At 42.5% G+C, this 13,851-nt stretch overlaps 1 protein-coding gene across 3 annotated transcripts in view; it reads left to right on the plus strand.

Annotated features, from left to right (window-relative positions):
* Window positions 1-55: 55 nt before the first annotated feature.
* ENOPH1 (enolase-phosphatase 1) overlaps window positions 56-13,851 on the plus strand; it is a 40,035-nt gene continuing 26,239 nt past the window's right edge. The window contains exon 1 of one of the 3 annotated variants that reach the window (XM_045880900.3): window positions 56-819. In XM_045880900.3, coding sequence (XP_045736856.2) covers window positions 765-819 — 55 coding nt within the window. In that variant the 5' untranslated portion in view covers window positions 56-764. Of the gene's footprint in view, window positions 849-13,851 lie in introns of all 3 variants that reach the window. The other 2 variants (XM_045880901.2, XM_054508873.2) reach the window with 2 other exon arrangements.

A 13,851-nucleotide genomic window follows, 5' to 3' on the forward strand; every position in this document is an offset into this window, starting at 1 on the left:
CGCGCGGCGGCCCCTCCGGGCAGCGGCGCGGCGCGGGTGCCTCTTCCGCTACCGCGGCAGGCGCGCGGGCCGAGGAGGCGCGGCGGGCCTCCCTAACCGATCGGCCGGAGCCCGGGCCAACGCAGTCAGGCAAACCAGTCCCGGCACGGCCTCTTTTGCTGGCTGAGGACGGGAGGAGGGGCGCGAGCCCGATCAGGTTACTGTAAATATGCAAAAGCGGAGGCAGTGGGCGGGGAGGGGGCTAGGTGCCGTAGAGGGCAAGGGGCACTCACATCCCCGGCGCGCCACTCGCGGGGCTCCCGTCTGCACGTGCCCCGGGCCTCTCCCGCTCGCTCAACCAGTCTGCGGAGAGGGCGCGCGCGCCCGCGCACCCGGCTCCCGCGTTCGCTTCTTTGTTCCCGCCCACGCGAGGCCCATTTTGACGGATCGGGTTCGAGGCTCTCTGGTGGCCAATCGGCGTCGACGCCTTTACCTCCCCCCACCCCCTCGGAACTCCGCGAAGGCCGCCCCTTTTCCCTGCCCACGTGGTCTCGGCCTCCGGCCCTAGGCAGCTAGGTAGTTCAGGGCGCCTGTGCGGCCGTCTTATCCACCTTCAGGGGCGCGGAGGTGGCCCTGTTCCTCGTGCTGCGGGACGCACGCGGCTGCCGGGTGGGAGATTCTTGCGGGGCTGTCGGAAGCCCAGGACTGTGCTGGGGGCGCAGTGTGCGCCGCCCTCCGCCCTTCCTTCCAGTAGGCCGATTCCGGTAGTTGCATCCGGTAGGGAAATGGTCGTGCTTTCCGTGCCCGCCGAAGTCACTGTGATCCTGTTAGATATCGAAGGTACCACAACCCCGATTGCTTTCGTGAAGGTGAGGGGCGGAAGGGAGCGGGGAAGTGACTTGTGCTTAAAAGCAATTAAAAACATTTTTTTAAGTGTTGCATACCTTGTACCAGAGACATGAGGCGTAGGAGAGGCGGTGTGGCTTTGCACCCGCTGTGGGGTGGGGGGAAGTAGTGCGGCGGGTTGCGGGAATGGTTTTCCTCACCGTACTCTGTTCGTCCTCCCCAGTCCCTGCCCTTGGTTCAATGCAGATGGATGGGAAAGGGGTGGAGATGGTGGCGAAAAAGGGCGGAGGAGGGCAGATCCGCCCGGGTGGGGAGAGGGGACATGGGCGCCCCCCGCCGGCCAGGTATGCGCCCCGTCGCCCCGCAGGTGAGCGCCTGTTTGGCTCTGGGTTGGGCCCATCTAGGCGGCAGCCGCGATGGAGTGGTCCTGGAGGCTTCTAGTCCCGCAAAACGTAGACTGAAGTGTCAAGATGACTTTTCAGTTAGCCCTGGTATCTTGGGCCGTGGTGGTTACTTTTCGCCCCCTTCCACTCCTGCTATTAGTGTGCCGAACTGCACTCTTCATGTTATTGGGCTAGACACTGCGGAACGCTGTGCTGATTTATTAAGCTATAGAACAAACATGTCTAGATTCCGTTCATTTTCCTCTGAAAACCATGGAAACTTGAACCTCTTACCCATAGCCTCTATCCTAGCCTCTGTCACTATTAACCAAACAATTGTCTACACCTAATTCGTAAACTTATAGCTCTGCATTATAGCAGGGCTTTTAAAAAAATACCTGTATTCTATCAGTAGATATTAAATATTAATATAACTTTAAAAAGAATTCCTCGGGCCTAGTCTACGCTTTACTCGACTTACAGAGTTTTAAGATGAAAGCATTAACTAGGAGGGTTTGCAAACAATAGATATTGTTTGCAAACAATAGATATTGCAAATAATAGATATTGTTTACAATGTAGGGAAAACCCATCTTCCAACAAATTGAGCAGTCTGAGTTTAAAATTTTTTTTAGTTTTATTTTAAAAATTGCCTGTGAAGAATGATTTTTTTGATGTGGCTTATAATGTAAAATCAGTGTACACTTTTAGGACTCCAATATAACAACCACTTACAAATTTTTTAAAAGAATCACAGTACCATCTTAGCACAAGTTCTTAAGAAATCTAGTTTGACATTTTTTTCTGTTTTTAATCACACCAGAGGCCTCTGCAGAAATAGTCAGGATTGACCAAATGCTGGTAATGGAGTTGACTTATTTTTTCTTAATGACTGACAGAATAACCGCTTTCTCAGAGTTTTCAGAGAGAAAAGGATTCCTCATCTTTGTGGGTTATAGTTCACAGCTTATTTACTCCACCAGGAATAATGACAGGAGAGGTAGTGATGCGGCATAAGATCATGTACCATTTTGGAAAGTTGATTAGGGACTAGGATACCTCATGCAAATCAGTTTTGTAACAAAACATAGGTCCCTCTCCCACCTCTCCACTCCCCAGCCAATCCTTTCTTTTGCCAGATGACATTAGCCACTTCTTGAAATCTTCGTTATGGTAGATTTATCCTGACATCTTTCTGAGAGTTAAAATGTCTTCATGGCCTAAATAGATTTTTTTTTTTGAGTTTGACACTGATCTATAGGTAAAGTCAAGGCAGCCTGCAAAAAATGATTTTGGGGGGTTTTGTTCATTTCTTTTTCTTTTTCTTTTTTTTTTTTAAAGATTTTATTTATTTATTTGACAGAGAGAGAGAGAGCGAGAGAGGGAACACAAGCAGGGGGAGTGGGAGAAGGAGAAGCACGCTTCCCGCGGAGCAGGGAGCCCGATGCGGGGCTCGATCCCAGGACCCTGGGATCATGACCTGAGCCGAAGGCAGACGCTTAATGACTGAGCCACCCAGGCGCCCCCATTTATTTTTCAAATTTAATTATGTTAATCACCATACATTACATCCTTAGTTTTTGATGTAGTGTTCCATGATTCATTGTTTGTGTATAACACCCAGTGCTCCATTCAGTACGTGCCCTCTTTAATACCCCTCACCAGGCTCACCCATCCCCCCAACCCCTCCCCTTTAGAACCCTCAGTTTGTTTCTCAGAGTCCATAGTCTCTCATGGTTCGTCTCCCCCTCTGATTTCACCGCCTTCATTTTTCCCTTCCTACTATCTTTTTTTTTTTTTTTAACATGTAATGTATTATTTGTTTCAGAGGTACAGGTCTGTGATTCAACAGTCCTACACAGTTCACATCGCTCACCATAGCACATAACCCTCCCCAGTGTCTATCACCCAGCCACCCCATCCCTCCCACCCCCCACCACTCCAGCAACCCTCAGTTTGTTTCCTGAGATTAAGAATTCCTCATATCAGTGAGATCATATGATACATGTCTTTCTCTGATTGACTTATTTTGCTTAGCATAATACCCTCTAGTTCCATCCACATCATTGCAAATGGCAAGATTTTATTTTTTTTTTTGATGGCTGCATAATATTCCATTGTATATATATACCACATCTTCTTTATCCATTCATCTGTTGATGGACATCTTGGCTCTTTCCATAGTTTGGCTATTGTGGACATTGCTGCTATAAACTGGGGTGCATGTACCCCTTCGGATCCTACATTTGTATCTTTGGGGTAAATACCCAGTAGTGCAATTCCTGGGTCGTACGATAACTATTTTCAACTTTTTGAGGAACCTCCATACTGTTTTCCAGAGTGGCTGCACCAACTTGCATTCCCACCAATAGTGTAGGCGGGTTCCCCTTTCTCCGTATCCCCGCCAACATCTGTCATTTCCTGACTTGTTAATTTTAGCCATTCTTACTGGTGTGAGGTGGTATCTCATTGAGGTTTTGATTTGGATTTTCCTGATGACGAGCAATGTTGAGCACTTTTTCATGTGTCTGTTGGCCATTTGGATGTCTTTGGAAAAATGTCTGTTCATGTCTTCTGCCCATTTCTTGATTGGATTCTTTGTTCTTTGGGTGTTGAGTTTAATAAGTTCTTTATAGATTTTGGATACTAGCCCTTTATCTGATAGTCATTTGCAAATATCTTCTCCCATTCTGTCAGTTGTCTTTTGGTTTTGTTGACTGTTTCCTTTGCTGTGCAAAAGCTTTTTATCTTGATGAAGTCCCAATAGTTCATTTTTGCTCTTCCCTTGCCTTCAGCCATGTTTCTAGGAAGAAGTTGCTGTGGCTGAGTTCGAAGAGGTTGCTGCCTGTGTTCTCCTCTAGGATTTTGATGGACTCCTGTCTCATATATAGGGCTTTCATCCGTTTTGAGTCTGTCTTTGTGTGTGGTGTAAGAAAATGGTCGTTTCATTCTTCTGCATGTGGCTGTCCCAATTTTCCAAATTTTCCATTTGTTGAAGAGACTGTCTTTTTTCCATTGGACATTCTTTCCTGCTTTGTTGAAGATTAGTTGACCATAGAGTTGAGGGTCCATTTCTGGGTTCTCTATTCTGTTCCATTGATCTATGTGTCTGTTTTTGTGTCAGTACCATACTGTCTTGATGATTATGGCTTTGTATTAGAGCTTGAAGTCCGGAATTGTGATGTCACCAGCTTTGCTTTGCTTTTTCAACATTCCCCTGTTATTCAAGGTCTTTTCTGGTTCCATACAAATTTTAGGATTATTTGTTCCATTTCTTTGAAAAAAGTTGATGGTATTTTGATAGGGATTGCATTAAATGTGTAGATTGCTGATGAGCATGGAACGTTTTTCCATTTCTTTGTGTGTTCCTCAATTTCTTTCATGAGTATTTTACAGTTTTCTGAGTACAGATTCTTTGCCTCTGGTTAGATTGATTCCTAAGTATCTTATGGTTTTGGTGCAACTGTAAATGGGATCGACTCCTTAATTTTCTTTCTTCTGTCTTGTTGGTGGTGTATAGAAATGCCACTCATTTCTGTGCATTGATTTTATATCCTGCCACTTTACTGAATTCCTGTATGAGTTCTAGCAGTTTTGGGGTGGAGTCTTTTGGGTTTTCCACATAAAGTATCATATCATCTGCAAAGAGTAAGAGTTTGACTTCTTCTTTGCCGATTCAGATGCCTTTCATTTCTTTTTGTTGTCTGATTGCTGTGGCTAGGACTTCTAGTACTATGTTGAATAGTAGTGATGATAGTGGACAACCCTGCTATGTTCCTGACCTTAGGGGGAAAGCTCTCAGTTTTTCCCCATTGAGAGTGATATCAGCTGTGGGTTTTTCATAGATGGCTTTTATGATATTGAGGTATGTCCCCTCTATCCTACTACACTCTGAAGAGTTTTAATCAAGAAAGGATGCTGTACTTTGTCAAATGCTTTTTCTGCATCTATTGAGAGGATCATATGGTTCTTCTTTCTTTTATTAACGTATCACATTGATTGATTTGCAGATGTTGAACCAATCTTGCAGCTCAGGAATAAATCCCACTTGGTGGTGGTGAATAATCCTTTTAATGTACTGTTGGATCCTGTTGGCTAGTATTTTGGTGAGAATTTTTGCATCCATGTTCATCAGGGATATTGGTCTGTAATTCTCCTTTTTGATGGGGTCTTTGTCTGATTTTGGAATCAAGGTAATGGTGGCCTCATAAAATGAGTTCGGAAGTTTTCCTTCCATTTCTATTTTTTGGAACAGTTTCAGAAGAATAGGGATTAATTCTTCTTTAAATGTTTGGTAGAATTCCCCTGGGAAGCCATCTGGCCCTGGGCTCTTGTTTGTTGGGAGATTTTAGATTACTGCTTCAATTTCCTTAGTGGTTATAGGTCTGTTCAGGTTTTCTCTTGCTTCCTGGTTCAGTTTTGGTGGTTGATACATCTCTAGGAATGCATCCATTTCTTCCGGATTATCTAATTTGCTGGCATATTGTTGCTCATATGTTCTTATAATAGTTTGTATTTCTTTGCTGTTGGTTGTGATCTCTCCTCTTTCATTCATGATTTTATTTATTTGGGTCATTTCTCTTTTCTTTTTGATGTCTGGCCGGGGGTTTATCAGTCTTGTTAATTCTTTCAAAGAACCAGCTCCTCGTTTCATTGATCTGTTCTGCTGTTCTTTTGGTTTCTATTTCATTGATTTCTGCTTTGATCTTTATTATTTCTCTTCTCCTGCTGGGGTTAGGCTTTATTTGTTGTTCGTTCTCTAGCTCCTTTAGGTGTAGGGTTAGGTTGTGTGTTTGAGACCTTTCTTGTTTCTTGAGAAAGGCTTGTATTGCTATATACTTTCCTCTTAGGACCGCCTTTGCTGCATCCCAAAGATTTTGAACAGTTGTGTTTTCATTTTCATTTGTTTCCATGAATTTTTTTAATTCTTCTTTAATTTCCTGGTTGACCCATTCATTCTTTAGTAGGATGCTCTTTAGCCTCTATGTATTTGAGTTCTTTCTGACTTTCTTCTTGTGATTGAGTTCTAGTTTCAAAGCATTGTGGTCTGAAAATATGCAGGGAATGATCCCAGTCTTTTGGTACCGGTTGAGACCTGATTTGTGACCTAGGATGTGATCTATTCTGGAGAATGTTCTATGGGCACTAGAGAAGAATGTGTATTCTGTTGCTTTGGGATGGAATGTTCTGAACATATCTGTGAAGTCTGTTTGGTCCAATGTGTCATTTAAAGTCTTTATTTCCTTGCTGATCTTTTGCTTAGATGATCTGTCCATTTCAGTGAGGGGGGTGTTAAAGTCCCCTACTATTATTGTATTGTTGTCGATGTGTTTCTTTTTGTTATTAATTGGCTTATATAGTTGGCTGCTCCCACGTTAGGGGCATAGATATTTACAATTGTTAGATCTTCTTGTTGGATAGACCCTTTAAGTAGGATATAGTGTCCTTCCTCATCTCTTATTACAATCTTTCGTTTAAAATCTAATTTGTCTGATATAAAGATTGCCACCCCAGCTTTTTTTTTGGTGTCCATTAGCATGGTAAATGGTTTTCCACCCCTTCACTTCAATCTGGGGGTGTCTTTGGGTCTAAAATGAGTCTCTTGCAGGCAGCATATCAATGGGTCTTGTTTTTTTTATCCAGTCTGATACCCTGTGTCTTTTGATTGGGGCATTTAGCCCATTTACATTCAGGATAACTATTGAAAGATATGAATTTAGTGCCATTGTATTGCCTGTAAGATCACTGTTATTGTATATTGTCTGTGTTCCTTTCTGGTCTGTGTTGCTTTTAGGCTCTCTCTTTGCTTAGAGGACCCCTTTCAATATTTCTTGTAGGCCTGGTTTTTTGTCTGCAAAGTCCTTTAGTTTTTGTTTGTCCTGGAAGCTTTTTATCTCTCCTATTTTCAGTGACAGCCTAGCTGGATATAGTATTCTTGGTTGCATATTTTTCTCATTTAGTGCTCTGACTATATCATGCCAGTCCTTTCTGGCCGGCCAGGTCTCTGTGGATAGGTCTGTTTCTAGTCTAATGTTTCTACCGTTGTAGGTTACAGATCTCTTGTCCCGAGCTGCTTTCAGGATTTTCTCTTTGTCTCTGAGACTCGTGGGTTTTACTATTAGATGTCGGGGTGTTGACCTATTTTTATTGATTTTGAGGGGGGTTCTCTGTGCCTCCTGGATTTTGATGCCTGTTTCCTTTCCCAAATTAGGGAAGTTCTCTGCTATAATTTGTTCCAATATACCTTCTGCCCCTCTCTTTCTTCTTCTGGGATCCCAATTATTCTAATATTGTTTCATCTTATGGTATCACTTATCTCTCAAAATTCTGCCCTCGTGATCCAGTAGTTGTTTATCTCTTTTTTTCAGCTTCTTTATTCTCCATCGTTTGGTCTTCTATATCACAAATTCTCTCTTCTGCCACATTTATCCTAGCAGTTAGAGCCTCCATTTTTGAGTGCACCTCATTAATAGCTTTTTTGATTTCGACTTGGTTAGATTTTAGTTCTTTTATTTCTCCAGAAAGGGTTTCTCTAGTATCTTTCATGCTTTTTTCAAGCCCAGCTAGTATCTTTATGATTGTCATTCTAAACTCTAGTTTGTACATCTTACTAATGTCCGTATTGATTAAGTCCCTGGCAGTCGGTACTGCCTCTTGTTCTTTTTTTTTGAGGTGATTTTTTCCGTATTGTCATTTTGCCCAGAGGAGAATAAATGAATGAGAGAACAAAATGCTAACAGGGTAACAATAACCCCAGAAAAATATACACTAAACAAATCAGAAGAGACCTGAAACCGGGGGGAAAGAAAGGGAAAGAAAGAAAAAAGAAAAAAAAAAGAAAAAGATAAAAAAAATATGATCAAATATGATCAGGCTGGTGAATAGATCAGTGCCACACATTAAATTTTGGGCTTATTTTGGTCTGTTAGAAGAAACTGCCTCCCAAAATTTTAAAGAAAAAAAAACATATATGTTCAAAAATAAGGGTAAATACGATGAAGGGATGAAATATGATTGTAAAGATGAAAATTATAAGAGCTTATAAAAGGAATTGATAATATAAGAGGTTGGTTGAAGAAAGAAAGAAGAGAAATTAAAAAAAAAGAAAAAGGAGAGAATGTGATCAGGCAGGAGACTAGAACAAAGCCATACACTAGAGACTTAGGGTATATTTTGGTCTGTTAGAAGCAACTGTATCCCAAAATTTTAAAGACAGAACAACTTATATATACATACCAAAAATAAAGGTCAAGTACTATGAAGGGTTAGAATATGACTCTAAAAATGAAAAACAAAAAAGATTTTTAAAAAAGGGATTGATAAGATGTTGGTTGAAAACGGGAAAAAGAAAAATTCAAAAAAAAATAGAAAAAGAAAAAATAAAGATAATTAAAAAAATTAACTTTGAAAGACTAAAGAATCAGGGGGAAAAAACCATGAATTCTATGTGCAGTATTCCCCTAGCACTGGAGTTCTGCCGTTCTCATTGATCCGTAAACTTGGTCTTGGCTCGCTGTTCTTGCTGATCTTCTGGGGGAGGGGCCTGTTGCTGTGGTTCCCAAATGTCTTTGCCGGAGGCGGAATTGCCCCGCCCTTGCCCGGTCTGGGCTAAGTAATCTGCTTGGTTTGCTCTCCTGAGCTTTTGTTCCCTGCAAGCTGTCCGTAGAGCTTTGGAGGACGAGAGTGAAAATGGCGGCTTCCCAATCTCCGCCCCGGAGGAGCCTAGAACTCGGGGCCCGACTCCTCAGTGTGCCTCCAGAGAAAAGCAGTCAGTCACTCCCGTCTCCCCGGTCTCCGGCCACACTCTGTGCTCACCCGGCCTGTGACCAAGCATTTCTATCTCTGGCACACGACCCCGTGTGGAGTCTCCAAACCCAGCAGATCCCTGCGGTGCGCTCCCGCGCCACTCCTCCCGGAGGAGGAAAGGGAGTCTCCCCGGATCTGCCACTTGTTGGGTCCCTCCTGGAGAAACAGTGGCCGGACTGTGCCGCCGATCACGGTTTATGGCAACCCCGAGCTGAGAGCCCGCACCTCGGCTCAGTCTCTGCAGCCGGCTTCCCCGCTCTGATACGTGGGAGCTCTTCCACACTGAGGCACCCCCGGTCTTTCTGTGATCCCGAGGGTCCTGAGACCACATTGTCCCATGATGGTTCCACCCCCCGCTTAGCCACTGGAGCGACGTCCCTCAGCGGAGCAGACTTCTAAACTTTCCAATTTTGTGCTCCATGGCTCTATCACTTGCCAGAAGCAGCTGACAGAGGCCCCCTCCCCCCGCCGTCTATCCTCCGAATATCGCCTCGGATTCACTTCTCCGCATGTCCTACCTTCCAGACAGTGGTCGCTTTTCTGTTCAGAGAGTTGCTACTATTCTTTTCTTCAATCTCCTGTTGAGTTTGTAGGTGTTTAGAATGGTTTGATCCCTATCTAGCTGAATTCCTGGGACCAGACGAAATTTAGGTCTCCTACTCCTCCGCCATCTTGCTCCTCAAGATTCGGTTTTGTTTATTTTTTAAAATTTATTTTTTTTAATTTAAATTCAAGTTAGGGTATTACTAGTTTCAGGGTAGAGTTTAGTGATTCATCAGTTGCATATAACACCCAGTGTTCATTTCAGGGGTTTTGTTTAAAGGATGGTTTCTTGTGCTTTGTCCTGTAATCTATTTTTATTTTATTCACATTAATTATTAATCTGTTATAATCTAATAAGCTATTATTAATTTGTTACAGATTAGTTTTTCAAAACTGATGTTTCCACAAGTATATTCAGAAGAACGTTAAGTCTATGTGGATATATATAGTAATTTTGCAAAAAAGGATTCCATTATTAAGTGCACTTTTGGGAGATGTTAGGATATACATATTCAACTGGTTTCTTTATTGCACAACTTCTCAGAGCCTTTATATCATACACATACATGCACACATATGCTTAATGAGTCTTCAAGAGAGTGACATTTCACAAATTTACTTGAACAAAAAACTTTTAGCAGAGTATGTCAAGGATTAATCTTTTTTAAAAAACACCTTTAAAGAGATACTAAATCATATCCTTCTTGAATCTCTGAGCATGGAGGTGGGAATTGGGAGATGTTTGTTCTACTTTGGACCTTATAAGTCACATCAGGTGTGTGGAACATATAGCCCTACTTCCTGTGGAAACAAGCATCGAGTACTATATATATATGTGACTTGTATACTTGACTCATTCTCAAACTCTGTGAGGTGTGTGTGCATTGTCCACGTTTTACTCATAGGAAACTAAGATTCTTAAAAATTGAACAGTATGACTGGAATTTGAACCCAAATTGCCTGCCTCAGAAGCTCTTACTCTTTACATTATTACACTTGACCTCTAAAGTGGAAACCACAGTGCTTGTTCTCTGTCTTTGCTTGGCTTCTGTATATGTTAAATGACCCAGTTGATATGAGAAAACTTGAATCAACCTAAAGTACCTTAAAAGGATATGGTAACAAATTTCAGTTTATATATATATATATTTTTTTAAAGATTTTATTTATTTATTTGACAGAGAGAGACACAGCGAGAGAGGGAACACAACCAGGGGAGTGGGAGAGGGAGAAGCAGGCCTCCCGTCGAGCAGGGAGCCCAGTGTGGGGCTCGGTCCCAGGACCCTGGGATCATGACCTGAGCTGAAGCCAGGCGCTTAACCGACTGAGTCACCCAGGCGCTCCCAAATTTCAGTTTATACTACCTCTTGCTGATAGGTTTAGTAGTGAAGCCTTGAGCCACAGTAACTATAGTTGAGTCTTTATTTGGAGATTTGGTTCTCTAGTCAGTGTATACTTTGAAAATTGAATATGTCAGAAATTGCCCTAGAAAGACTCTTAGGAAGTATTCCTCTTTGGAGACTGATTTCCATTTTTCAGTAAGCCATGCATTAATTTTTCCTTTAGGTTGGAAACATATCCCTGCTTCTTCCCTGGGACATCAGAGGAAGTAGTTGGTTTGGGATTTGGTGATATAAATGAAAAAATACGTTGTGTCAAACATTAGCCTCATACTGTGCCACTCACACTGTAAGAGACACTGGGGAACTTAAACTATTCCACTGGGGAACAGAACACCGCATTGAGTGCAATAACACAGATTGCCAGCACTGACTATGGTTATTTTTTCCTTTCCTCCTTTTTTTTTGGTCTGAGCACTTACAGTTAAATGTGTATATGATGCCCCTTAACTATATAACACGAACAGTCTGGGATATCTCATGGGATCCCCTAGAACCCTCTCAGTCTGGGAAGTGGTCTCTGGACAGCTTGCTACTCTTTCGCGACGTGCCTCAGCCCTTCTGTGTCAGACAACAATAAAAAACAATGGTTTTATTTACCAGCTGTTATATCTTATTTTCTCTGAGTCATAGAGTTGTCAAATTTCTGGAACAGGAGGGGCTCCTAGCTAGGATCATGCAGTGAATGTTGCAACCAGCTAATTAATTTCTCATGAATTGATGCCTGGAGGGAGGTCCTATATGAGGTCATCCTAACTGGTTGGGAGCACAGCAGCTCTTGAGCCCCGCTTTCAGTTGCATATAACACCCAGTGTTCCCTGTGCATCTGAATCCTCAGCCTCCAGCCCTGCCCCTCACTGCAGGACATATGCTTCTGGAGTTGGTTTTCTTTTCACGTGCTAATTCTGATCCTTGTACAGTGCTGATCTCCCAGCACTTTTTGGTCATGTACACCATCAACAGAATTGGAGCAGGCAATAGAATTTATAAATTGTGGGGGCGCCAAATGTAAATATGTTTGCCTCAATGTGGTTAAGTCAGTTGAGTGTCTGACTCCTGATTTCGGCTCAGGTCATGATCTCAGAGTCATGGGATCAAGCCCCACATCAGGCTCTGAGCTCAGCAGGGAGTCGGTTGGGATTCTCTCCCTCTGCCCCTCTTCTCTCTCTCTCTCTCTCTCGTAAATAAATATTTTTTTTAAAGTATTTATAGGGTGCCTGGGTGACTTAGTCGTTAAGTATCTGCCTTCGACTCAGGTCATGATCCCAGGGTCCTGGGATTGAGCCCACATGGGGCTCCCTGCTCAGCAGGAAGTCTGCTTCTCCCTCTCCCATTCCCTCTGCTTGTGTTCCTGCTCTCGCTATCTCTCTGTCAAATAAAATCTGTTGTTTTTTTTTTTAAAGATTTTATTTATTTATTTGACAGAGAGAGAGAACAAGTAGGCAGAGCGGCAGGCAGAGGGAGAGGGAGAAGCAGGCTTCCCGCCGAGCAGGAGCCTGATGCGGGGCTCGATCCCAGGACCCTGGGATCATGACCTGAGCTGAAGGCAGACGCTTAACGGCTGAGCCACCCAGGCGCCCCTCAAATAAATAAAATCTTAAAAAGAATTTATAAATTGTGTATACATACTATTATTATTATGTTACATTGAAATTTGAAGATGAGATTAGAATAATAAATGTGAACAAACGTTATACTCTCTTCCCTTACCCCATTGAATCATCTTGCATGCCCCATGGAGTCACCACTTGAATTTTGTCCGTGGTGTTGTAATATTCATTTTCTAACTTTGTACCTTGTATTATTCCGGTGTGTTTAGTCTGTTAGCCTATGAAATAACACCGTCACTGGTTATCCTGTCAGGAACCTTCAACTATTGTTTCTGGGTTTGGAGAAAATTATCCTCTTTTTTTTGAAAATACTCTTTAATTTGGTGGCTTTCCTGTTGTTATGTGTTGACATGTGCATGTAACATGTACATGCAACAACAGTTGAGGTGGTTCTGTTCTACAGGGTCACTGAGAACCCCATATTAGCAAGAAATGACTCCTTGCCCCTAAAGAAAATACAGGGCTTGGTTCCTGTGAGCCTCTGGTCACAACATTTCTGTGAACTGATCAATATGTAACCTTGTCTTATGTGTGTTTCTGTTTCCCTTATTTAATATATATTGTTGATTGATTAACATTGAGCTCACAGCCAGTGGTACTGTAACTCTGCTTTAACGAAGCCTATCTAAACACATGTATTTTCTCCCTAAGGCCTAGCACAGTTTCTTGTGCTCAGGACCACTAGGCAGCACTTCAGCATTTTGCTTGGGGGCCATTTTGAAGTGCAAAATCATCAACAGAAGGCACAAAATGCAAAAAATATGGCACTACATAGACTCTGAAAAGGATGTTTGTTTAAACTACAAGAGGTGAAATAAGGCATATTGTCACTTTGTGCTGGGAATGTGTACAATGAAGTGTTTACAGATTTTTGCCACATGCACATGTACTTATTTCTGAATGATGAGCAAAGTGCAGCAAGTATTTTGGGGTTACAAATAAGTTTTAGTGAGTAGGAGAATTTGCAAGTATGGAATCCACCAATAATGAGGACTGACAGTATAGAGTAGTAGTTACATGTATGGGCTTGGACGCTATACCGGTCTGGATTAGCATCCTGGCTCCTCTCTATGTGTTTTATGGCAAGTTAATGTCTCTGAGGGTAGGTACATATTTCCTCAGCTGTATTATGGGGATATCTACCTCATAAGGCTATTATGGACATTTAATGGGTGCTTAGCCCTTAAAAAAAAAACTTTGTAAAATGAATGAATATGTTTACGTCAATATTTCATCTACCATTCCAATAAATCTTGTTAGGGAATAGTGGGCAGGGGACATGTT

Source organism: Mirounga angustirostris, unplaced genomic scaffold (assembly GCF_029215605.1).
Source record: "Mirounga angustirostris isolate CCGP_5_RB_7025 unplaced genomic scaffold, mMirAng1.0.hap1 SCAF_2, whole genome shotgun sequence".
Classification (NCBI taxonomy): domain Eukaryota; kingdom Metazoa; phylum Chordata; class Mammalia; order Carnivora; family Phocidae; genus Mirounga; species Mirounga angustirostris.